At 41.4% G+C, this 27658-nt stretch overlaps 1 protein-coding gene across 1 annotated transcript in view; it reads left to right on the top strand.

Moving 5' to 3' along the window:
- The window catches only part of CFAP47 (cilia and flagella associated protein 47), a 326940-nt gene that overhangs the window by 183160 nt on the left and 116122 nt on the right, over nucleotides 1-27658 (top strand). Inside the window, exons 52-54 of the mRNA XM_072994251.2 lie at nucleotides 7029-7207; nucleotides 15898-16005; nucleotides 21670-21781. Of these exons, the coding sequence (XP_072850352.2) occupies nucleotides 7029-7207; nucleotides 15898-16005; nucleotides 21670-21781 (399 nt within the window). The remainder of the gene's footprint in view (nucleotides 1-7028; nucleotides 7208-15897; nucleotides 16006-21669; nucleotides 21782-27658) is intronic.

Here is a 27658-nt window from a genome sequence, read left to right as displayed (position 1 = left end):
GTTCAGCTCTTTGTAAGCCAGTTGGGGCCCAAGCAGTTACAAACAGTGATAGTCACCCACAGTTTTTAATTTACGCGTCTGTGGGATCCTGTCAAAGAGTGGATGACATTACTTCTTGGCTAATCACATGAAAATGCTTATTTCTCATAAAATAAATATCTCTAGTTCTATAGGGGCTAGACTACTCCCCCCGCCCCGAGGAAGTGGATGGATAATTCACTTAGCTGGAGCACTAGGTGAGGGATTCAATTCCCCAGTATGCCCTATAGGAGAAAAGCCAGCCAGTGTGCCTTTGGGGAAGATGCATGTTCCAAAAGCAGAAGGGGTTGATAAACCATGTCTGTATACTTTACATCTAGAAAACCCTGAGAAGGATCACTATAACATGGAATTGTTCTGGTGGCATGCAATTGTTATTATTTTAGAATCTGAATCAGCTGATGTGCTAAATGGGCACTGAAAGGCATTTCTGAAATAAGGATATAGTTCAGATAATCACAGACATCCAGTAGTAAGTAAGTCACAACTAGAGTAGGCCCTTTGAATCAATGGGAACTTGGTGAGCCAACTTCTCTGTAAGTTCCATTACTTCAGTGGGCCTGCCGAGGTTACAACTTAACTTGATTTAAACCAACATATATAGAAAAAAATATAACATGTTTTGTATTGTTGCTATTTATGATAGGGCAGATAAACCTGGCTACCTTATTGGAAACTGTCAGTCGTTATGGCAATCCTAAAATGTCTAAGGTGAACCTCACAATTTACAAGCAAAATTAAATTAAAGATAGCTAACTCATAGCAAAAGACTTGTGTGTGTGTGTGTGTGTGTGTGTGTGTGTGTGTGTGTGTGTGTGTGTATTTTTTCTCTATTTGCATTTGTACATGTTATATGCATGTGCAAATATGTGGGCACTGGATATTATCCCTATAGAAAAGTGTATTAAAAGAATTCAGCCAAGTTAATTACTGTTTCAGCTCAGCTGAGAGAGCATCTTGATGTTGGGCAGAGTACATATGTGACTAATATTTATGCAAATTATCTCATTAACTGCTCAGAAAAATACACTAACATTGAATTCCTTAGCAAAGGAAAATCATTCTGAAAAAGAGATTTCTATTTCTGTTCTCTGTTAACTCATGCTAATCCAGAAGTACAGAATATTAAAGTCCCTTGTTATCATTTTGACTTATATATTGTCTCATAATGCTAGAGCACTCTGGGTGGTTTACAACATAATTATGCAAACAACAGTTTGCCCCCAGTGAGCTGGATACTCATTTTACTGACCTTGGAAGGATGAAAGACTGAGTCAGCCATGAGCTGGCGACCTGAATCTGTCAGGATTGAACTCTGGTCATGATTAGGGGCTTGACTACAGCACTGAATACTTGTGCAGAGTTGTACATTTTAGTGGCTCCTTTCTAATATCTCCTCCCATAAGAACTTTCTAGTTGCTATATCGGCCAGGAGACTTAAAAATACTGTACAATGGCTGAAATCTTGTTCCTTAGTGAGTTGCACAACTCGTCATGCAGCAGATAATTCCTACAGAAATTATGGTGATTCACATCTAGAAGTTATTCCATTTACAGTACATAACTGCACAACAAGATTTCAGCCAGTATTAATGCGGTGTAATCTTTAAATTAAATCTTTGCAGTCAAACTTGGGGGATGAAAGAAAAGATCTCCATTTTCTTCAACCTGTTGGAAAAGTGCTAAGGAACCAAATGCTTGCCGATGCAAGGATATTAAAAAAACTTGTATAGACCACAGCAGTCCTTTGAAGCAGTTCTCTAATTAATGTATGCACAGAACTTCTCAAACGCAGTTCAGAAATTCTCTGATTGCTTCAGAAATAGATAAATATATGAAACAGCTCTACTGCACCAATTACCTAAGACTTATTTATTCCTGGTTAGAAAATAGCAAAATTAGAAGAATGTAGCTTATATCTCCAAAGGGCAAAGCCTGGCTCAGAAACACACATACTTTTAATGCAAGTTGTTAGTAAGTCTGTTTCACTGGTTACTTCCATACTGGGCACTTTCTGTGGAATGGATGCTCCCTATTTATGGCATGGTGGTGTGCTCAAAATATCCTCTGTTTTCTCTGTTCAATAAATTTTCATTTTCTCCAGCGTTCAAATCATCAATTGTTGTTGTTGTTGTTTTTGTTTTTGTTGTTGTTGTTACCACTGTGGAACAACATTTGCAGTTTTCCCAGGCATAGGGGACCCATTGTGCAGCTATTTAATAACTTTTGTGACCTGCATGGATTGCTCCAGGCATTCTCTGCTCTCTGTTCTGTCTCTGCTCTCTAGGGATCAACTCAATATAAGTTCAGCCTTTACCTTTTCAAATACTGTCATGCTTCTGTTGCTTCATTCTCTCCTTTCTCCACATTGCTGCAATGGTGGTCTCAATGAAAATCATTTCACACCAACAATCAATCTTTGTTAAAGGAAGAATTGCCCAGCTGACTAATACATCATTTGGACTCCAGAAGTCTGGTTACAGTGTGGCACTTTTAGTCATAAATTTCAAAAGAATGAGATTTGTAAGTGCTACCAAAAGCAAAAAGCAAAGCGTGCTGCTTATATACCGCCCCATAGCACTTCAAGCACTCTCTGGGCGGTTTACAAGTTAATTATGCAGGCTACACATTGCCCCCCCCCCCAGCAAGCTGGGTACTCATTTTACCGACCTCGGAAGGATAGAAGGCTGAGTCAACCTTGAGCCGGCTACCTGGGATTTGAACCCCAGGTTGTGAGCACAGTTTTAGCTGCAGTACAGCGGTTTAACCACTGTGCCACGAGGCTCACAAGTCATCCTAGAAACATTCTAAATTATTTTGGTCTGAAAGATGCTGCAATGTTGTTTGAACCTGGAAGCACTGGTGTAGGATATTGTGTTGGGAGTCCAGGGATTGGCACAGATTTTTAAGTAATGGACAAAACTTGGCATCAGACTTTGTCTGAAACAATATTTCAAGGTGATTTGAGAGGTGTTGCTTGGGAATTTTGAGAGACGCAAAGGATTTTTAACAAGACTTGTAGAATTTTTCATACTGATGGGGTCCTGTATCTCCCAAGTCTTCATAATTTGCTTCCCTTGGCTAGAATATTTTGTCTTCCATCATGGAGTCAGAAGAAACTGACGTTTCTAAACTCTTATTGTTATGAGTTGTGTTGCTTTCTGATTCCACAACAAGGGTCAGGATCTTATTGCTGAGTGCTAATATTGCTGAAAGTACTTATGCATGAAAAAAGAGGACAATTCCAGCAAATGTATAGTGCTACATTTTACAGTATATTAGATATTTTGACTGTTGCCAAGGCGCTTGTTAATAAAAGAGGATTTCTTTTTGAAAAATGAATTGTTTCTCAGTTCAGCCTAGGTTACCTCTATGAGGCTTTGTTAGGAAACTCATAGTGCCAAGATAGTAATGAGACTTTAAATTTTGTTTACAGCAGTTAGATGATTAATCTCAGTTTTAAAGTGCTTTATGGCAAACTTAATGTATCTTATTGATGCAAGGCCACTGAATGATTTAAATGGATATAACTCTACCATCTGTAAAACATTAAACATTTCCATACATATTTAGTTCAAACTGTTTTTTTTGGGGGGGGAGATGTAAATGAAGGGGGCCTTGTGAAGAGTAGTAGACAAAGATATATATCTCCTTTGTGATTCAATATATTTTGTGCATAAACTTTCTCATTATCCCAATTTATTTACATCACATATCCTTTTCTTTGTACCATACTTCAGTAAAATGTTTGCTATAAACCAACCCCAACTCTCTTAGTGTTTTATTCGTTGATAGCAGCATCTCATCAAAATGGTTGTATCTTTCCTTTGAAGCTTATGTGTCAAAAGCAGATATTAATAGAGTGTAATGAGTTGTGGAGGAAGTTGCAAGTTGACTTGCAAGTTAATGCAAGTTGATGAAAGGATTGAGAACAGAAATTGAAGAGTAGTTTATTCCACTGTGTGAGGTAAAACCCTGATTTACCTCCTGGTTGTGGAATTATCTACCAGTAATGGCTGTTTATCACATTGGCTAAAATGCTCCTTTACGCAAAAGGAGTATTTTTAGTGGTGTATTGCCATAAATTAAGAAATTTCTATAGACCTTATTACATGCTGAGTTATGTGCCTTGGTGTGCAACAGATAATGTCTATGGAAGTTTCTTAACTAATGGCAATTTACCTTTGAAAACAAGATTTTAGTCATTATCTGGTAGCACATCAACATGCACAATAATATTTACAGTTTTTATTATTATGTTATTAGAAGTCTTGAGATTTATGCAGACAGTAGAATATAAATCCTTAAAGCACATTGATTATTAAATCTTGGCTGCCTGATCATTGATGTATGAAACACTTTCTTGAAAACACATGCACTTCTTATTTTCTAAGTGCCTGTTGTATGTGTAAAGCAATGGTGTGATAATTTAAACATGAATATTAATATTACATTATATATGATATAATTATATGAATAGTGAACATAAATGTGGGCAACCAAGTTTCAATTTTTTTCAGCCATAATGTTCATATGGTGGCTCAGGCAAATCATCATTACTGAGAAATTTGTGTATTCATTACATAAAACATATATGACTTGTCTATTTATTGAAAAGGACTTCCAAGATGATATGTAACTTTAAAAGAAGCCTATTCCAAAGAATGAGATTAAGAATAGACCAGTCAGTCTTTAAATCATCTAGAATAAAACTATTAAATTCTTGAGAAGGCAAACCTAAATAAAATGTTCTTTCTACAGAAACAAAGTTTTATTATAGGTGAAGAAAGATTACACCAATTTGCCCTAATGAGGGAAGAAGTTCTATATATATGGGGTGCTATTTTAAAAAGGACCTGTATTCAGGGATTATGCATTTTCTAACATATATGGCCTTTCTGTGTTGGTAAATGTAGAAACCCGGAGAACTTTCTCTCTTGTTGTTCCTCTCATTTCCCCCTTTCCCCTTGATGTCTCCACCAACATAGGTGCTGTGGAACATCGTTCTTTCTTTCTTTCTTTCTTTCTTTCTTTCTTTCTTTCTTTCTTTCTTTCTTTCTTTATTTATTTATTTATTTATTTATTTATTTATTTATTTATTTATTTATTTATTTATATTTATTGGGCGGCTTCCAATAAGGTGTATACAATAAAACATAAGGATTTTACAAACAGTCCATAACACATAAAACAAATAATAAATGAAAGAAAAAATAAAGAAAGAATTAAATATTGACAGGAGGGAAGGCCTGAACATACAACCATGTATTTAGTTGACTCTTAAAAGTGCCCAGTGTAGGGGTCGCATGAATCACCGGAGGAAGGTTATTCCAGAGGCGAGGAGCCACCGCCGAGAAGGCCTGGTTTCGTGTCCTTTCCTTCCGGGCCTCCCTCGGGGTTAGGCTCCTCAGCCTCACCTCCTGGCTCGTGCCGGTGATCCAAGTAGATCTAGGTGGGAGCAGGCGTTCCGCCAGGTATCGGGGTCCTAAACCGTTTAGGGCCTTATATGTAAGCATTAACACTTTAAAGTCAATGCGGAAACGGATGGGCAGCCAGTGCAGCATGGCCAGAGTAGGAGAGATATGTTGGTATTTTCTCACTCCAATAAGGAGTCTGGCCGCCGCATTCTGCACCACCTGAAGTTTCTGCATCAGCTTCAAAGGGAGCCCCATGTAGAGCACGTTACAGTAGTGTAATCTAGAGATTACAAGCGCATATACTAAGGTAGTTAGCGCCCCCATGTCTAGGTAAGGTCGCAGCCAAGCAATCCACCAAAGGTGGAAAAAGGCGGTGCGGACTACTGACGCCACCTGCGTTTCTATGGTGAGTGTCGGGTCCAGGTGTACCCCCAGGCTGCGGACCCCACTCTTCGTGGCCAGGGCCATCCCCCCAAACATGGGGGAGTTTCCCAAGCCACCATCCACAGGGCCACCCACTCTCAGAACTTCCGTCTTGTTTGGGTTCAGCCTCAGCCTGTTCTCCTACATCCATCGCAGTACGGCCCCCAGGCAGCGCTGGAGGGACAGGATGGTATGACCTGCAGTTGGTGAAAAGGCGATGTAGAGTTGGGTGTCATCAGCATATTGATGACACGATGCTCCACACCCCCTGATGACCCCGCCCAGCAGCCTCATATAGATGTTAAACAACATTGGGGAAATAGTCGACCCCTGTGGAACACCACATTTGAGACTCCACGGGGCCGAAATACTCTCCCCAAGCTGCACTCTCTGGGGGTGGTCCTCCAAGAAGGAATGGAACCAGGCCAGAGCCAAGCCACCGATACCCAGCTCAGGTGGTGATCTGACCATGACAAGGGGACCGACATGAGGTCAGTCACCATCAGACCACACTCACTCCAACTGGTGGAAAAAGTCAGGTCCAATGTGTGGCCACCCATGTGGGTGGGACCGTTGACATGTTGGGACATGTTGAAGGAAGCCATGATTTCCAGGAACTCAAGAGCTGGCCCAGTAGCCTCTGCCCCCGCATGCACGTTGAAATCACCCAAGACCAAAAGCCTCGGGGATCCCAACAATGCCGCAGAGACAAAGTAGGCCAGCTCTGGAAGGGAAGTGGCTGGGTCGCGGGGAGCGCGGTAACCCAGCAAAATCCCAATACCATTCCTTGCCCCAATCGACATGTGGAGTGCTTCTAGACCCGGCTTTACCACTGAGGAGTGCCTAGTAACCTCCAAGCTGGATTTATAAACAATGGCTACTCCCCCCCTGGCCCTCTAAGGAAGATGGCATATTACGGGTGGGTACATATGGGAGGAGTTTATGTTTCAAGTATCCTGATCCCTAACCATTCAGGGCTTTGTACGTAAGAAGCAGCACCTTGAGTAAAAACCTAGTAGTTAACGGGACAGCTTCATTATTATTAAATGATTTACGAAGTGCATGCCAGAAAGCAATTGAAATAAACATGATTTTGTTCTCATCTTTGGTAAAGGGAAAACATAGTTTCTGTCTTTCTTCTTTTTCTAGGAGACCACTGTTATTGGAATTCCTATAACTAATCCCACAAATGACATTTTGCCATTAGATGTGGTGCTGAAAGATGCTGCTGTACTTACCGGTGAAAGCAAACTTGTTCTTCAGCCAAAAGAAACATTTCACTATGAAGTAAAGTACTCTCCAGCTGTTACTGGCAACTCAGATGGAAGGTGAGATACACTGTGTGTATATGCTAGCGTATATAGTCCTGAAAGAGCTGACAAATTTCTTGTAATTTAGTAATAATTATTTTTTTAATGGTTGTATTGCCCTTCTTATTATGAAACATAATTTTCATAAACCTGATACTACCAACAGTGCAACTGACTTATGAATGAAAGGTTTTAGTCACTTTCAGCAGTCAATGATTTTTCTTTTTCATGCTGTATGTTTGTGACAAACCCAGACCTACTGGGATCTATCACACAGTTACTAAGCTGCCACCAACCATTCCCTATAATAAGTCACACAGACCAGGGATGGATTTTTAAACAACAAAAAGAATAAAGTTTATTTTAAATACACACAGGGAAAAATAAGCAATCAGGTGAATAAAATAAAGTAACGTGGCTTATTTTCACACACACCAGCATACAGTTTGGTTCACCTAGAACCTTTAACTTAAAGCACAGACCCTGAACCCATCAGTTCTGGCTAACCAACAGACCCCTGAACCTTTCAGGTTGGTACTCTGACACACAGTAGTACCCTGTCAGACACACAGACTCCCACAACAGCTTCTTCTTCCCCAGCTGCTGCTTCGTCCCAACCCAGTGTCTCACAGTCTGTCTCAGCATCTCCTCTTCACCACACAGGCATCACATATTTATACAGTACAGCCCCTCCTCCTGATGTCCCGCCTTCCACTCCCCATAGGATGGAACTTTCCCTCCAAACCCATGACAGACAGGTAACATCAGTGCTGTTATGTAACACCTCCCCTCTTTATAAGTTGTTTTGTAGGGGGAAAGCTAAAAGTGCTTTTCACCAAAAAACAACCTGTATAAAATACACAACAACAGTAATACATACCAAATAATACTTACATCCAAAGTTAACCATAGCAAATATGCATTTAAACATTTTACCATATACAGTACATCAATTTTACCTTTATTAATACAAACCAATTTAAAACCAGGTACATTTTAACTTTTTGTCTTCATTATATACATATAGTCCATGTTCTTTCGCCGTCTTCAATCTTCAGGTCTTCTTGATAAGGCGTCAGCAACACAGTTCACTGACCCTCTGACCACCTTCACTTCAAAGTCATAGTCCTGTAAGTTCAAAGCCCACCTCATAAGTTTGCTATTGTGGGTTTTCATTGTCTTTAACCATTGCAATGGTGAATGGTCAGTACACAGAACAAAATGTCTTCCCCAGATGTAAGGCTTGGCCTTCTGGATCGCGTAGACTATGGCCAAACACTCCTTCTCCACGGTTGCCAAATGTCTCTCACCTTTTTGAAGTTTCCTACTCAGGTAGGACACTGGATGCTGGCCACCATTCTCATCCTCCTGGCACAGAACTGCTCCTACCCCGCTGTTAGACGCATCGGTGTAGATGATGAACTCCCGGTTGAAGTCTGGAGCACGCAGGACTGGATAGTTGATTAACGCCTCCTTCAACCTCTGGAACGCCGCCTCACAGTCGCTGGTCCACGGGATGCGGTCATCAGTCTTCTTCCTCGTCAGATCGGTCAGCGGAGCCGCAATCTCGCTAAACCTCGGGATGAACTTTCTGTAGTAGCCCACCAACCCAAGAAATGATTTGACTTTTCTCTTGGTGGTGGGTCTAGGCCAATCTCGAACAGCTTCTATTTTGGCCTCCAGGGGTTTTATCATTCCTCCCCCTACCATGTGACCCAAGTATTTTATTTCTGGGCTACCCAGCTGACACTTGCTGGCCTTTACTGTTAGCCCTGCTGCACTCAACCTCTGCAGCACTAACTCCAGGTGTATTAGGTGATCTTCCCAGGTATTACTGAAGATCCCTATGTCGTCAATGTAGGCCACTGTAAAGTCACTGAGCCCTGCCAAGGTCTGGTCCATCAGCCTTTGGAATGTGGCTGGTGCATTTCTGAGACCAAAGCTCAGGACTCGAAACTCATAGAGACCAAAAGGGCTGCAAAAGGCAGTTTTTTCTTGATCCCTGGGATCAATTCTTAATTGCCAATATCCCTTTACCAGGTCCAATGATGAGATGAACCGACAACCCCCTATGGTTTCAATCAGGTTGTCTAGCCTGGGCATTGGGTAGGCATCAGGAGTGGTTACACGGTTTAATTTCCTGTAATCGACACAAAACCTAATGCTCCCATCAGGCTTGTCCACAAGGACTATCGGAGAGGACCAAGGACTAGAAGAGGGGACGATTATGTTCTCCCTAAGCATCTCGTCCAGCTCCTTCCGCACCTTGTCCCTATAGGGTCCCGTTACTCGGTATGGGGATACTGCCTGCGGGGGTGCATCCCCTGTGTGGATCCGATGCATCACTCCCTTCACTATCCCCGGCTTGTTGGAAAACACCTGTTGATATTTGCTAAGCAGCATTTTTAGTTCTTGCTGCTGGTCTTGGGTGAGTGCAGGACTGATCTTTACCTCCTCTGGGTTGTATTTTACTTCCCCTCTACCCTCCCAGAAGGGTAACTCAGCTTCCCCGCTCTCAGCTGCTTTTATCGCAAATAGAACCCTCTGTTCCCCTCTGTAGTAGGGTTTTAGGGCATTCACATGAACCACCCTCCTTGCTTGGTTCTCCTCCTGCTCTATAAGGTAGTTCAGGTCTGACATCTTGGAAATGACCCTATATGGTCCTGCCCATTTGAGCTGCAGTTTATCCTCTCTGCAGGGCCTAAGCCAAAGCACTTCCTCCCCTGGGTCAAAGTGCCTCTCTCTAGCTTTGTGGTCATACCATGTTTTCTGTCTGACCTTCTGAGCTTGCAGGTTTTCTGCTACCAGCTCTAGATTTCTCCTTAGGTCATTCATCAAGGTGTCTATGTATGTCACAACGTCTTGTGGGTCATCCTGGGTGATCTGCTCCCAATTTTGTTTGATCAAATCAAGGGGCCCTTTCACCCCTAAGTGTGCAGCAAACATGTCAGAGTGACCCCTTTGTAAGATCATGGGGCGATACTTTTCAGGTACCACCAGCTGACTTCTGATCCCATCTCCCCCTGTTGAGATATTCCTCAGGGTTTCTCTATATAAAATCCCCTTTTCCTCCAGAAATCTCACTGGGGTTTCAGGTGTTAGCTGGGCGTCAGTCACCTGTTCAAAACACTTTTGGAGAGTGGCGTCTGCCTTTTGCCCCTGTCCAAATCTGCTGTCTGTGGTTAAGGTTTCCACCACAGCTTCTGAACTCCCCTCTGCCTCCGTCTCTGGCTCATCATTACCCCCCTGAATTGTCCCTGTGGTGGCTTGTGAGCGTGTAATCACTAGCACCCGTTTCACATGTTCAGCCAGGTCATTTCCCACGAGCACGGCTGCTGGCAGAGTAGATAAAATCGCTAGCCGCCAAACGCCCCTCCAGCCTCGAAAGTTGACAGGTACCTCTGCTACTGGCAGAGAGATTACCTGCCCCTCAATACCTGCTACCTTTATGCTCTCATTTGGGATTATAAACTCCCGGGGAATGATATCGGGATGGCACAGGGTTACCTGGGAACAAGTGTCCCGCAGCCCCCTATACTGACGGTCAAGTATTCCTACGTCCACCCCGGCTGTCTCAAACAACTGAGAATCTGTTTTCACCAGCAAGCAGCGCTTTACCTCTATAAGAGGACCATTTTCCTCAGCCTGATCAGCAGAGGTAGCTGTTCCAGACTGAGTAGTCATGGCAACAGGCTCCCTCAGTGACAATGAGCTTTGCTCTTTCTGGACACAGAACACAGCTTTTGGCTTGGTCCCACTAGAATTCTGAGGCACCATTCCTTTTAGCTGCTTCAATTTCTCACACTCTGAGATCAGATGACCCTTTCCCTGACAGAAATAGCATTTTCTGGTGTATTTTGATTCTCTCTCCTCTTGTTTGGGTTTTCCCTCCAAATTCTGAGGGCTTGGTTTCATGCCTGAGGGCTTCCCTTCACCATGGGCCCCTCCCCCTTGCTGGCTTTTCCCTGGTCCCTGAGAGTACTTGCTGTAGGTTTCTTTGGGTTTACCTACAGATTTCCCCTCACCCAAGGGCTTTCTTATTTGGGAGATAAAATCCGCGATCTCTGCGGCTGCTGCCACAGATTTCGGTTTCCTTTCCCTCACCTGGAATTTCAATTCCCCATGCAGGACTGAATAGAACTGTTCCAGGGCTATCAAGTCTTTAAGCTGTTCATAGGTCTCTGTTCCCTCCTGCGACAGCCATTTCTCAAGCAGCCTCACCAATTGGGCCCCCACTTGGGTAAAAGTCTGTTCTGGCTTCTTGGTGAGGGACCTGAACCTTTGTCTCAGCTGCTCTGCATTTATCCCATGTCTTGCAAACACCAGTTTTTTAAACTCTGCGAAATCTTTCATCCGTTCCTCAGGCATCTCGGCATAAACCTCAGCCAGGCTACCACTGATTAAAGACCGCATGATGGTCATCTTCTCAGTTTCCCTCACTGAGAAGTCCACAAACGCTCTTTCCACTAAGGAAAAGAACACCTCGGGACAATCTCCCTTGTGGTACACAGGGAATTTCTTCAGGTCAGCCTTAGACAGTTGGCCCCCCTCAGAATCCCTATTATTATTATTGTTCTGGTTCATCAGTTCCAATCTCTTTAATTCAAACGCCATTCTCTCTTTCTCTAATTCAAATTGCCGCTGTTTCTCTCTTTCCCTTTCCTCCATTTCCCTCACCCTCAGTTCATGCTGTTGGGCTATGAGTATTTTTCTGAGTTCTGGGTCTTGCTCTCCTGTGCTGTCACCTTGCACTGAGCCAAATTCATCCTCAGAACCTTGGTCAATCTGGGGGTCTTTCACTTCACTCATGTCTGCTATCTTGCTTCGAGTCAAGGGCATAATCCCCCCTCAGAACAGGCTGCTTTAAAAAGTCAAGCCTCAAAATAAAACGACCACTTTTTTCCTTTTTGCCTCAGAACCAGCTCTCCCTAGAGATTGCTGCTGTTCTTCAGCACTACTTGCAACAGTATCGAGTCAGAGCCTACCCCCCTCTGCTGGGCCTCTCAGCTGGCAAGCTAGCTCGCTGTTGCTACGCAGTTTTGCCTCAGCGTTTTCCCGCCAAAATCAGGCTGCCTCAGAGCACCTTAATCTAAGTCTCCCCAGTTGGCACGTTCTTCTACTAGTGCACCTCCCCGTGAGGTACACCTAGAAGATTACCTACGCGCCTCAGACTGTCCCTGACTGGACCCCCCTTGCTCTGGGCACACCTGCCAAGGCTTTGCTGGACCACTGGACAACTGGACCAGTCGTATCCCACACGCTGGACACCAATCAATGTGACAAACCCAGACCTACTGGGATCTATCACACAGTTACTAAGCTGCCACCAACCATTCCCTATAATAAGTCACACAGACCAGGGATGGATTTTTAAACAACAAAAAGAATAAAGTTTATTTTAAATACACACAGGGAAAAATAAGCAATCAGGTGAATAAAATAAAGTAACGTGGCTTATTTTCACACACACCAGCATACAGTTTGGTTCACCTAGAACCTTTAACTTAAAGCACAGACCCTGAACCCATCAGTTCTGGCTAACCAACAGACCCCTGAACCTTTCAGGTTGGTACTCTGACACACAGTAGTACCCTGTCAGACACACAGACTCCCACAACAGCTTCTTCTTCCCCAGCTGCTGCTTCGTCCCAACCCAGTGTCTCACAGTCTGTCTCAGCATCTCCTCTTCACCACACAGGCATCACATATTTATACAGTACAGCCCCTCCTCCTGATGTCCCGCCTTCCACTCCCCATAGGATGGAACTTTCCCTCCAAACCCATGACAGACAGGTAACATCAGTGCTGTTATGTAACAATGTTCAGTGTTAACACTACTGCTTCAGCTAGGCAATTCAAACTGATATCTAATTTATTTTGCATTTGTTATTTACTATTAATGATGTGATCCACAACTTTCATTTCATTTTTATACGAATTAAAATGAGCTGCAACTTCACAAATACAGATAATGGTGAAATTAATGATGTCCAATTACAAAACATGAGTAAGTATTCAGTATAATAACTGGAAGCGATAAGACTGCCAGTCTTTTAGTTTTGATGTTACAATGTCTTTTCATGGCTTAGCTAAACCAGGTGGAACCCTGAACTCTGCCAGACTCTTTGTTGGTTAATTACCTAATACACCATGACAACGAGGAAGCCAACCTAGTTCCTTCCTTGACTAGGGAAGGAGCAGCTGTAGGGAGGTTGCTTTCCTTCTTCCTGCTAGAAAAGCACACATTTCTGAAACTGCCAGTTGCCCTGGGCCTGCGCAGATGAAGGATGCATTGGAAGGCGGTACCGCTGTTTCCAAGGAAGAATGTCATGGCAAGGGGTGTGCTGACCTACCCTGCTCCAGGGAAAGGTACTGCTGCTCAAACATGTGTGCTCTTCTGGACTGTGTGAATTGATAGGATCCAGCAGTTTCCAGTTGTACAGGTGGTTGCACTGCCAGCTGTGCAGCTCATTGCAGAATTAGTTGTCCAGTCAACTGACTGCACAACCAGTTGTGGCACCATTTCTACAAGCATTTGTACAATCAGTGGCATACTTAGGGGCACAGTGGATGACATACTTAGGGGGACCACAAGGAGAAATGCAGTGTGCCTTTTGCATCTGGAAAAGCCACATGAAATCCACTAGGATATAGTTTTCCTTCATGAAGGTTGGATATAGGCCAAAATGATTTTAGAAAAATATATAAAACAAGAAATACATAATCCTGACCCCTGACTTGGTAGCCAAGTGCTCCAACCAACACAAATATCCTAGGGACATTTCTGATAACAATATGGGTTCTCAATTGTAATCAGAAACAAAGACATGGTTGGTGTAGAAAGCAAGAGAAAAAGGTCCCTAGAATATTATAACACTTGATATAACATTGTTATTAATACCCCTGAATGAAGAAGTGTCTACACTGGTGCTCAAAGTATGGGTTGGAAGTACCCTTAACAAAACACACATAACTTATTGCTTGATTCTTTCCAACAGTAACCAAACTGTATTTTCTCCTAAGCATTCTAAAACCTGAGCTGACTGGATGACCCAGTTGGTTGGAGCACTTGGCTGGGAAGCCAAGGGTCAGAAATTCAATGTGCCTCTCAGAAGAAGAGCCAGCCTGTGTATCCTTAATATAGCTGCAGAGTTAAAGAGTGTTACGAAAAGAACAGGATAGTAAACCACTTCTGAGTACTTGTTACCTAGAAAACTCTGAGAAAGGTCACAGCAAGTTCAAATCCACATTATGGCAAATAATAATATTGATAAAAACAATTTATTATTTTAAAAACAATAGTGAAGAAGATCATTACAAGTGATTTCCTTCTTCCATTTCTTTTAAGTCTGGTCCTTCTCAAGACTCAGAGTGGGTTAATTCAACATGCTGTTGGTCTCTGGCACGTAAAAATGTCTTAACTAAGCATAGCCAAAAATATTTAATAGCAGACTCAATAAACTTTCCTTCATCAGTGAAATTGATACACACCCCTTACTCAGAAACAAGCAAGATAATAACTTCAGCATGAAAACAATAATCAGTCTTACTTCCTTGATCTCTGGGGAAGTAGGGATGAATAACCAACACTACATTCTTATGCTGTGCATGCTTGCTCTATTTATCTTATGGAAAGAGGCAAAGAATAATAATAATAAGAAAAAAAACCCAGCTTGATAAGGATGACATTCTTAGTCTATTGGATAACTCTCACATATATTTAAAATAGCAGGCCTCAAAAACATTTCCTAACAACAAACATAAGTATTTAAAAAGTTTTTATTTTGAGGAAAAAAAATACATTTTAATGTTAAAAATGAGGTGAGTGAAAGGATTAATGTAAAAATTCGGTGTGTTTTCTTCAAAATAACCAAGAACAAAAAGTCTTATGCACCCCAAAGAAATTTATTCGGATGTATGCTTTCACATTAGGGGAAAATGACAGTGGCCAGCATGTTAAAAAAATAGGAAAACTGGTTGTTCATATGCATTGGGGCTTTAGGCATGTTTCTTATGAACAGCAAGCAACCTTCCATGTGCAATGTGTCATGGTTCTGAAATTAAGAGGACATGCATAAGCATGGCCTCTGAGGTTAAGAGAGGCTGGGCTACTTCCATTTTTTGAGCCATACAGTGTATTTTTAAAAAATGAAGAAATGTCAAAATATGATCACAAAAACAGAAGCCTCTCATGAAAAGACCAACACCCCCCCCCAGACCCATGTTATATTGTTTAGCTGTTCAGAGGAAGAGTGAAAAGGAAGATTTTGCACAACATGCTCACTGGTAGCATTTAAAAACTGCTTTACAAAGCCCATGTTCATTAATCAAATGAATAAATATAATTTCACAGAACGTGATCTAATATTTGAAACTCCAATAGGAATTGAAATGTCGTTGGTAGATGGTCTATATTTAATACAGAACATGTAAGATATCAGGCATTCTTCTTGTGCCTAAGTCAGAAGTAATTTATTAAATGTACAGTTTTTAAAGCTGTGAATTATTTCTTGTACAAATATTATGAATGCACACAATTTTTGAAAATGTATCTTTGGCAGGATAATAAGATGTGCAGGAGTTACTGGGAACATAATAGAAAAATTCATTTTGTTGACCTCTTTTATCTTCTCACTTGCTTTGTCTCCTTTATTATTGTAATAAGTATAGCAAAGTGAGTTGTAGCTTCTTTAAACCTCTCATTTCAGCGTTATATTCCTGTCAGAGAAAGCTGAAGAGTTTTGGTATGCCCTGAAACTGAACGCACAGAAACTTCGGCCAACAACAATGCCTGAAGTAGAGTGCGAACTTGGAAAGTGAGTATAGGACTTGTTCTTTGCCCTCATTCAAATATATCAGCTTAAATGGATTTTAGCTATAATTTTATATTATACTAATTTGTATCAAATATAATAGTAATACAGTCCATTATCTTTTGCCATGCTGTTTTTAATTCATTCTGGATAGCAGAGAGTTTTAGAACAGAAGGCTTCAAAGACGATTGCCAGGACAATGGGTAGCAGCAGCCAAAGAGATCATTTGCTTGGCTTGGTTGACAGCCTGAGGAGCAGAATGGTTTCGCCTTAAGTATTGCTTAGCTGTCCATTCTTGGTCAAAGCATGGTTCAGTTTAAAGCAGCACTTGAGGTCATGGAAACTGATCACTTAATGAATACATTTAAAAAAAAACAGTATTAGAAATAGAAAGATACGTTGGCAATTCTGGTTCATCAATTGCTGCTGCACAGTCTCTCCAATTGAGAAAGAAAAATATTTGATATCTCCTTGAACATTCCACTTAAAAGGATGAAGGCTGCTCCATAACTGTCTGTGGAGTGCACTAGATACAAGAAAATAAGTGAGGTGATATAGATTGAGAGAATGGGTCTCAAGTATTTTCCATTATCCCTTCATAAGAGAGAATCATTGGTGTTTCAAAATGCTCTGAAAGAATTCTGCTCTTCTCATGGTGAAGATTTCCCAGTGTTACAACTTATAACATCTTATGAATGCTGCAGTCATAACAGCAGCTAAAATCATGTGGTCAATACATTTTCCTTCCATTAACCCTGGACTGTTCTTGGATGAACTAATGGGGATAAGGAGATTGAAGTAAGCTAGTTACTTCCTTCTTCTCCTGAGGGGATAATGCAGCTATATTGTTTTTCAGAAGATGGCAAAACATGTGAAAATGCAGTCAGGTTCAACACCATGCTGTCTCACAATGATTTTTTTCCATATCCTGTTCCATCCTGCATCTTCTTCTAGTGCACCCTGTTATGAACAGTACATGATTTACAACAATATTTGTTTTAATTGAAATCATTATGAAATTAAAAATGGAGTTAGAATAAATCCAGTGTGTGATACTGGATGACCTTTTATTTGGATAATTTTTTAAAAGGCTATATCATTTGTCCACATATTCTCAAAAACTGTAATAGCATTTAAAAAATATGGATTGTTGAGTGCTGAATAGGCTGATTACGAAATATGTCTCTGAGAGGTTTTAGGCTCCTGTTTTTCAGTAATATAAAAATATTCTAATATTTATTGAAGTGTAAAGATTTATCATCATGCTTTAATCGTAAGTACAAAGACTATAAAAATGGAAAGGCTAGTTAACACATGTGGATAAAAAGTGGGAGTTAAACAGGGAGGGAGAGCCTATTTTTCAGAGAAGGCACAGAACAGTCATCTTGTCTGAATGCTCAAAGTTACAAGAGCAGCAAGAAGAACTGCAATTTTGTGGCTCTAAATCAAATTTTGTGGCTGTAAATCAAATGCTATTGAGGGAGTTAGCTACTTATAAGTATGTCTTTACTTGTACTGAAAAGAAAAACAGGCCTCATCATTTATGGTTTGGTTATCATTAATTTTTATCTAGTTTTATTGAGCTGTAAAATGTTTTACAGCTTTTATGGACTGTAGGTGTATATAAATATATGTATTTCTTTGGCTGGACTGACATGTTACAGATAGACCGTAATTAGAACTGCAGGCACATTAAAGTTGCAGGGAGGGGCAATCTTTCTGTCTTTTTGAAATCAGATTTGGAATGGGTCCTGTGCTTAAATACAGCTGTGATTAAGGTAAGGGGGTGTTGGTGGGGGTGCTAAGGTAAGGAGAGGAAGAGGTGGGGATAGACAGTGGGGATGGGTGGCTGTGGGGGTTGGGTGGCAGTTGATTGGCAGCCAGTAGGCAGATTTTTTAATATAAAGGAGGAATAAAAACGGGTAAATATTCATCCCTTCGTATCCGTGAGGGTCTGTGGAGCCCACGAATACGAAGGGATGAATACTTGACGAATCGGCTATTTTTATCAAAAAAAAGCCGATCCATTTTTATATTCGTCCCCATCTCTACTGGTTATCTTCCTTCTTGCAGTGTTCACCTTCTTTGGATCTGGGCCCATCATCATTGGTTCCTCTCAAGCCAGTCAGATGAAACCGCAACAATACTGGGAAACTGAGCTTTTAGTTCTCCAAATCCACCTTGGCCTTTCAGTAGACATCAAAGCTCTTTCCTACCACTATATTGTTCTTTCCCAGTTGTTGTACCACCATGTCTGGTTGATGGCCCTTCACCTTCTTCTTCTTCAGCAAGCACAACTGTGCATGCCAGCTCTTTCCATTCCAAACCAGCCAGAGATCCAAAACTTGTTCTGCAGACCCAGATGGGTCTATATCCTGTAGCTGTGGAGTAAACACTTGTGCAGTGAACAATGCAGTGGCCACATATCCAGACTGAACTCCTTGAACCTGCAATCAGAGAGAAATCAAAGAGTCTACTTGTGAGTGAACATTCCCAAACAAATATATGATTTATACATCTCAGATTGCTACTTCTCAGTTGCCATAATGCACTGACTGGATAGGCCTAACTCAGCTGCATCCAGAGCTTCACTGATCCCAGATGAGTGAGCTATGTTACCCGCTGGCTTGAGGCAATTTGGTACAAGTGCTCTCTAAAGGATTCCTGTAAACTCTCTTAATTCTGGTTTGTCCACAAGTTTCCACAGCTCAGTTGAAAACAGTTTCAGTGTCATTCTCACTCACTCACAAGGAGCCAACTTGCAAAATCTTGCATCCTGAAAATGAGACAGGGTATTTGCAATATACACAGTATATATACAGGACATGAAGGATGCAAACATCATCACATTGTATAAGAACAAAGGAGACATGGGTGACTGCAATAACTACCATGGCATCTCTCTTCTAAGTGTTGTAGGGAAGGTGCTTATCTGTGTTGTGCTGAAGAGACTCCAGGTGCTTGCAGACAGAGTCTATCCAGAATCACACTGTGAATTTCGAGCTAATAGATCCACCACTGACATGGTATTTTCCCTCAGACAGTTGCAGGAGAAATGCAGGGAACAACGACAGCGACTCATAGATCTTTGTGGCCATCATAGATCTTACAAAGGCCTTTGATTTGGTTAGCAGGGATGGTCTTTTAAAAATACTCCCCAAGATTGGATGTCCACCTCGGCTCCTTAACATCAACAGGTCCTCTCATGAGGAAATGAAGGCCATTGTAGTTTTTGATGGCTCAACATCAGATCCCTTTGACATCTGAAGCGGAGTGAAACAGGGCTCTCTCCTCGCACTGAGCCTTTTTGGGATCTTTTTTGCTGTCATGCTGAAGCACGCTTTTGGAACTGCAACAGAAAGTGTCTATCTCCAGACTAGGTCAGATGGAAAGCTCTTTAATTTCTCTAGATTGAAAGCGAAGACCAAAATCCATCTGAAATGCATGCAGGACTTCCTCTTTTCCGATGACGCAGCTGTTGTTGCCCGCTCTGCTGAATACCTCCAACAACTCATGAATCGCTTTAGTAAGGCCTGCCAAGACTTTGGATTAACAATTAGCCTGAAGAAAACATAAGTCATGGGCCAGGGCATGGACTCACCTCCATCTATTACCATCTCCACACAAGAATTGGAGGCTGTTTATGACCTTGTGTACTTTGGCTCAATGATCTTGGACACTCTCTCCATAGATGTCGAGCTGGATAAACGCATGGGCAAAGTAGCTACCATGTTCTCTAGACTCACAAAGAGAGTATGGCTTAATAAGAAGCTGATGGCATATATCAAGATCCAGGTCTATAGAGCCTGTGTCCTGAGCACACTCCTGTACTGCAGTGAGTCCTTGGAGCCTTTGTGCATGGCAGGAGAGGAAGCTGAGCACGTTCCATATGCGTTGTCTCCGACGCATTTTTGGTATCACCTGGCAGGACAAAGTTCCAAACAGAGTAGTCCTACAATGAGCTGGAATTTTTAGCATGTATACATTACTGAAACAGTGATGTCTACATTGGCTCGGGCATGTCATGAGAATGGCTGATGGTCGGATTCCAAAAGATCTCCAGTATGGAGAATTAGTGCAAGGAAATCACCCCAGAGGGAGACCACAGCTGTGATACAAGGATATCTGCAAGCGGGATCTGAAGGCCTCAGGAATGGACCTCAACAGATGGGAAACTTTGACATCTGAGCATTCAGCCTGGAGACAGGTGGTGCTGCACGGCATCTCCCAATTTGAAGACACACTTGTTCAGCATGCCAAGGCAAGGATGCAGTCCCAAAATCAGCAAAACCAGAGAGCTGGACAGGGAACAGATTGTATTTGTCTTCAGTGCGGAAGGGGTTGTCATTCTGAAATTGGCCTTCTCAGCCACACTAGATGCTGTTCCCTGTCCTCTATTCAGAGCACGTTACCGTAGTCTCTCGAGACTGAAGGATGCCTAATCATCTTCGCCCAACTGTTGCTATAATTGTTTATATCATGCTCAAACTTGAAAAAAAAATATAGATTTATTATAAACATTACAGGCTGGTTTAGAAATAATAAAACAAAGGCCTCGAATACCACAGTTCTTTTCATTTTTCAGTACTCTTAAATTGTTAAGTGACTCCTATTCAGTGACTTTTACTTGTGTTTAAACATTGATATAGCTTTGGTTTGGGGAAAGGGGTCTGGGACATGGTGGCGCTGTGAGCTAAACCGCAGAAGCCTGTGCTGCAGGGTCAGAAGACCAGCAGTCGTAAGATCGAATCCACGTGACGGAGTGAGCGCCCATCACTTGTCCCAGCTCCCACCAACCTAGTGGTTCGGAAGCATGCAAATGTGAGTAGATAAATCGGGACCACCTTGGTGGGAAGGTAACAGCGTTCCGTGCCTAAGTCGCACTGGCCATGTGACCACGGAGGATTGTCTTCAGACAAAATGCTGGCTCTATGGCTTGGAAACAGGGATGAGCACCGCCCCCTGGAGTCGAATACGACTCAACAAAAAAATTGTCAAGGAGAACCTTTACCTTTTTTTACCTTTTTGGGGAAAGGTAATTAATTGGTAGAATACTTAAGCTTTCTGTTTAAGGTCTCAGAGGACCATGAGGATGTGTTCAGTGATTTCAGATATCAGGTACAGTGGTGCCCCGCATAGCGACGTTAATCCGTTCCGGATTAATCGTCGCTATGCAAAAACATCACTAAACAGATAGAAAAACCCCATAAGAATGCATTAAACTTAGTTTAATGCATTCCTATGGGGCCCAAACTCACTGTTCAGCGAATTTCCTCCATAGCGCCACCATTTTCGCACCCTCGGTAAGCGAGGGCAGGGCGCGAAAACACTTGCGGTGGCCATTTTGGGCACAGTGGCCATTTTGGAACCGCCGATCAGCTGTTATAAAAACATCGCTATGCGAAGATCGCTATGCGGATTCGTCGTTAAACTGTACGCTCGTTAAGCGAGGCACCACTGTATAAGAAATGTTTATTAAAGTTGTGTAGAAACCAATGCTAATAATGGTAAAAATAATGGAATAAGATCATCACAGTAAATGCATGACTCTATATACTTTTTCCAGACAGGCTAGACACATCTTGGAAAAATATGAGGGCCTGAATCAATCCAATACTGTGTAGTCATTTAGTAAGAGACAGTTTGTGTTTGTGTGCTTTTTAATAGATGGGTCCGCCAGAATATCCGTTTGGTTAATCCCACGTATGAAATTCTGGAACTCAAACCTTCAAACAACAATCCAGCCCATTTTTCATTGGAAATAGACCCCAAAGACTGTGTAAGTTCTACAGAAGTACAATTTTATTTTATCTTCTTCATAGAGACTGCACTTTAGGAATATATTTCTCTGAAAATGTCTGTTTTAGCAAGTTTATTAAAGGCACCATATAATGTGGTTGGGCAGAGAGTATAACACGTTTCAGAAAGAATTCTGAAGCTTTGGGAGCAATAAATAGCAGTCTAGATAAAATTTCGCAATCTGATGTTCAGGAAACATGCAGTATACCATTATTTTGAGTAATTGAGGAAGAAGCCAAGAACAGCATAGAAGTTGGAAGGAAGCAAGGATATATAAACAATTCAGTAAAAATCTGAAGCACCAAGATTGCATCTTGGCAATAATGTATAGAGAAGGATGGCTACTTATGATGCTAGAAAGGGGAGGATTTCCTCTTGGAAACAAGAAATTCCTGCCACTTAAGGGTAGGGCAAGCTGTTGATTTTGTTGAAGTCATAATAGAAATTATCTGTTATGAACAGAGATGTTTCTTTTAGAGACCAATAATAGTGAAAACAAATATTGGGGGTTGTTTTATAAAGATGACCACTTTAAAGGTGCACACTAGGATTCTTGAATACAGAAAAAAATAATACTGAGAGATGAATAGAGTTTGTCATGAAGATCCTATCTGTTTGTCATTCAGAAGCTGGCTTGAGCCCCATTTTGGATCTCTTGTTGCAATAGCAATGGGATTCAAACAACTTAAAAGATCAGAATAACTCTGTTATATAAAACAAGCTCAACAATCTGAAAAACAGTCCTCTTGTCTCTCCTTGCTTTTCTTTGGAAGTCTGTGTTCCATTTTCTGTAATTTTCACCATCTCCCTTGCATTTTGTTTTCCTTCTCCTCTCTGCTATTTCTAAGGCCTCGTTGGACAGCCACTTTGCTTTCTTGCATTTCCTTTTCTTTGGGATGGTTTTTATTGCTGCCTCCTGTACAATGTTATGAGCCTCCATCCATAGTTCTTCCGGCACTCTGTCCACCAAATTGAGTTCCTTAAATCTGTTCTTCACTTCCACTGTGTATTCATAAGGGATTTGATTTAGATTATACTTGACTAGCGCAATGGTTTTTCCTACTCTCTTCAGTTTAAGCTTGAATTTTGCTATAAGAAGCTGATGATCAGAGCCACAATCAGATCCAGGTCTTGTTTTTGCTCACTGTATAGAGATTCTTCATCTTTGGCTACAGAGAATATAATCAATCTGATTTCGGTATTGCCCATCTGGTGATTTCCATGTATAGAGTCGCCTCTTGTGTTGTTGGAAAAGAGTGTTTGTGATGACAAAACTCTTGTTCTCTTGACAAAACTCTATTAGCTTTTGCCTTGCTTTGTTTTAAACTCCAAGGTCAAACTTACCTGTTGTTCCTTTTATCTCTTGACTCCCTACTTTAGCATTCCAATCCCCTATAATGAGAAGAACATCTTTCTTTGGTGTTAGTTCTAGAAGGTGTTGTAAATCTTCATAAAATTGTTCAGTTTCAGTCTCCTCAGCATTGGTGGTTGGTGCATAAACTTGGATTACTGTGATGTTGAAAGGTCTGCCTTGGATTCGTATTGACATCATTCTATCATTTTTGAGATTGTATCCCAATACAACTTTTCACAGTCTTTTGTTGACTATGAGGGCTACTCCATTTCTTCTACGGGATTCTTACCCACAATAGTAGATATGATAATTGTCTGAATTGAATTCGCCTATTCCCGTCCATATTAGTTCACTGACACCCAGGATGTCAATGTTTATTCTTGCCATCTCCTGTTTGACCACCTCCAGCTTCCCAAGGTTCATAGATCTTACATTCCAGGTTCCTATGCAGTATTTTTCTTTGCAGTATCGTACTTTCTTTTTACTTCCAGGCATGTCTACAGCTGAGCGTCCTTTCGGCTTTGGCCCAACAACTTCATTAGCTCCGGAGCTACTTGTACTTGTCCTCCACTCTTCCTCAGTAGCATGTTGGACACCTTCCAACCTGAAGGGCTCATCTTCCAGCGTTATGTCTTTCAGCCTTTTGTTTCTGTTCATGGGGTTTTCTTGGCAAAGATACTAGAGTGGTTTGCCAATTCCTGCTCCAGGTGGATTGCATTTAGTCAGAACTCTCCACTATGACCTGTCCGTCTTCGGTGTCCTTGCATAGCATAGCCCATGTGTGTGTTTAGTCGTTTAGTTGTGTCCGACTCTTTGTGACTCCATGGACCAGAGCACGCCAGGCCCTCCTATCTTCCACTGCCTCCTGGAGTTGTGTCAGGTTCATGTTGGTTGCTTTGCAGACACTGTCCAGCCATCTCATCCTCGGTCGTCCCCTTCTCCTCTTGCCGTCACACCTTCCTAACATCAAGGTTTTTTCCAAGGACTCTTTTCTTCTCATGAGATGGCCAATGTACTGGAGCCTCAGCTTCAGGATCTGTCCTTCCAGTGAGCACTCAGGGTTGATTTCCTTTAGAACTGATAGGTTTGTTCTCCTTGCAGTCCAGGGGATTCTCAAGAGCCTCCTCCAGCACCACAATTCAAAGGCATCAATTCTTCGGCGGTCTGCTTTCTTTATGGTCCAGTTCTCACTTCCATACATCACAACAGGAAAAACCATAGCTTTGACTATTCAGACTTTTCTTGGTTAGGTGATGTCTCTGCTTTTTAAGATGCTGTCAAGATTTGTCATTGCTTTCCTCCCAAGAAGCAGGCGTCTTTTAATTTTGTGGCTGCTGTCTCCATCTGCAGTAATCATGGAGTCCAGGAAAAAAAAATCTGTCATTGCCTCCATGTCTTCCCCTTCTATTTCCCAGGAGGTGATGGGACCAGTGGCCATGATCTTATTTTTTTTGATGTTGAGTTTCAGACCGTTTTTTGCACTCTCCTCTTTCACTCTCATTACAAGGTTCTTTAATTCCTCCTCACTTTCTTCCATTAGAGTGGTATCATCTGCATATCAGAGGTTGTTGATATTTCTTCCGGCAATCTTAATTCCGGCTTGGGTTTCATCCTGTCCAACCTTCCACATGATGTATTCCGCATATAATTTAAATAAGCAGGGGGACAATATACAGCCTTGTCGTACTCCTTTCCCAATTTTGAACCAATCAGTTCTTCCATGACCAGTTCTAACTGTTGCTTCCTGTCCCACATATAGGTTTCTCAGGAGACAGATAAGGTGGTCAGGCACTCCCATTTCTTTAAGAACTTGCCATAGTTTGCTGTGGTCCACACAGTCAAAGGCTTTTGCATAGTCAATGAAGCAGAAGTAGATATTTCTCTGGAACTCTCTGGCTTTCTCCATAGTCCAGCGCAAGTTAGCAATTTGGTCTCTAGTTCCTCTGCCTCTTCGGAATCCAGCTTGTACTTCTGGGTGTTCTCGGTCCACATACTGCTGAAGCCTATGGGCTATGAAGCATAGCCCATAGCTTCTCTGAATTACTCAAGCCCCTTCGCCACAACAAGGCAGCAATCTGTGAAGGGGTGGTCTGCAGTACTGGGGAAGTTAATTAAGAATAGTGTGGGAAGTGATATTGGAAGCTAGAACTAGAAGTTATGGGAAGTATGTTACTGCTGCCAGAAGTAATCCTGTATATGTGTATCGCCAAATCATATTTTTCAACTCCCTATGTGATATGATGTTATGCTTTTAATTTTTCTGTGTTGAACATGATGACCCAGTGCCCATGTTCACAGAGGGGTAATCACATTAATTTGTTTCAGCAAAACAGACGTGGAGTCTTGTGGCCCTTTGAACACTAAAAGATGCATTATGGCATAAGTTTTCACATACTGGATCCCACATTTCTTTCTTTTTTAACACCCCCACAGTATATTCATTGTAGCTCATTACTGTGAGTAACAGATCAGCAATGTGTTCTTAATATGCATTTTAATTAATTCTTAATAACATTTCAGAAAAGGAAAATGCTCTGAAATTTCCTCAATTGATTGTTTTCGAACCATGCTCAGAGGTTATGAGTTACCATTTGTTTCATGAAAGCAATAATGATATTACCAGTTACCATACTGGCCAAAATCCTGTTACATAGTTATGCTAGCAGAAGGGAAATTATGTAACTCACAGTGGCAAACTGCAACTAATTAACTAATTCTCACTTGGATTCCTGGTTGTGTGCCAAGCCACTCAGCTGGTGCAGAATGAAGAATCCAAGCAGGGTTTGATTGAGCAGTGACCATATCCTGCTGCAAATTTAATCATTTCTGCTGGCAGAACTAGGCAACACAATTTTGGACATTAATTTGTAAATATAACATTGGAAATGTGTAATAGGAATTATTGTTCCTTTAATGCAATGCTTCTGTGCTCTGACAATACTAGCAATAGTGTGTATTATTCCATTTTGTGATCATTCATAGAGTTTAGAGCCTTACGGTAGATGGGTAGCTGCTAGGATGCATTCTGCAACTCTTTCTGCCTACTCAAATGAGCAGACCTTTGGATCTGTAGAACACACTCTGTATCTTCAGCCACCCTGGGTTCTTTTAAAAGAGAAAGATGGGATAAAAATAGCTTTTAAAAATTAAAAAGAGGTGTTGCTGTGGATGAGCTAAATGACCAATGGTCTTACAGAACCTTGTGGTGCAGTGTTTGAACTGCAACCAAAATCCTGTTCGTGACCCGGGGTTCTGTCCCAGGTAGCCGGCTCGAGGTTCACTCAACTTTCCATCCTTCTGAGGTTGGTAAATTGAGTACCCAGCTTGCTGGTGGGTGGGGATAAGGCAATGCGTAGTCTGCATAATTAAATTGTAAAGTGGCCAGAGAGTGCTTTAAGCTCTGTGATGTGGTATATAAGCAGCACACTTTGACTTTTTTAAAAAAAGTCTGTGTCCTATGTTGAGTAGATCTAGGCCAGTAGGTCAGATATTCAAACAACAGAATTTTGAGCTAAGCAATTAAATATCTTTTAGGCCCTGGGGGAGGGATATATGAGCTATGGATCTGAGAGCTTCTACTAATTGTTAGGCAATGATTTTGTATTTCAGCTTCAGTAATTATGTTCCTTATCAACAAAACAAACTCTAGTATTGACAGAATATCCAGCATATGAGGATAGAAACTGTACTATGATTGAACTTTGTTGCCTTTCAACAAATGAGTTGTTTGAGCTGAACCAGTGGCAAATAGCTTCTGTATATTATTCTGATGATTGTATTATACTATTACATAAAATGCAAGGTCCTTTTTGAAAGGCCCAACTGTGGACCCCTAGTCTCAATAAACCAAGTATCTATCTTTAACAGCTAAATCTATGAAATGTCTCACATAAAATGATACGGAAGCTATGCATGCGTTTTCTGAAGCAAAAGAAGTTCATTCTTTACGAGGATGCTTGCCCTTTTTTGGCATGTGCTATCTTCTCTGTATTTTACTAATATTAGGGTAATAATGGTCAAGACCTAGGTTTTCAGAATTCAGAATAATCACCTTTTTGTGTATAATTTGAAGTGCTAGTGCATACAGTTTCTGACCCATTATGTAATGTTCAAAGTAAAATATCATTATTAAGCAAGCAAAAGTTGGATATGCTGTTATTAATATTTCACAACTCAGTATTTGCATTTATAGCACTATGATATTGATTCATTACATTATTAGCTTGCTGCAGATGGATTTTTTGGGAGAGCTTTAACGGGTTCATGCATACTACAGTCAGACCATTACCAGAGAAATTGATTAAACTTAATGATAATGAATTCCGACTCCTGTAGCCTGCACACAAACTGTCCAGGCAGTTTAAAACACCCTCCTTGCTTTCAGCTTTTCTAATTCATTCTATGATGCTAAAATGCCACCATTGTTCATGGCACATTATCTGTAAAGGCACATAAAAAATAAATTACCTAGATTTACTTTGTGAAAGTGTTCACTCCCAAATG

The sequence above is a fragment of the Pogona vitticeps genome, chromosome 3, assembly GCF_051106095.1.
Source record: "Pogona vitticeps strain Pit_001003342236 chromosome 3, PviZW2.1, whole genome shotgun sequence".
Taxonomy (NCBI): Eukaryota; Metazoa; Chordata; class Lepidosauria; order Squamata; family Agamidae; genus Pogona; species Pogona vitticeps.
Note: the sequence above shows the minus strand (reverse complement) of the source record. Positions and strands in the feature narration are given on the sequence as shown.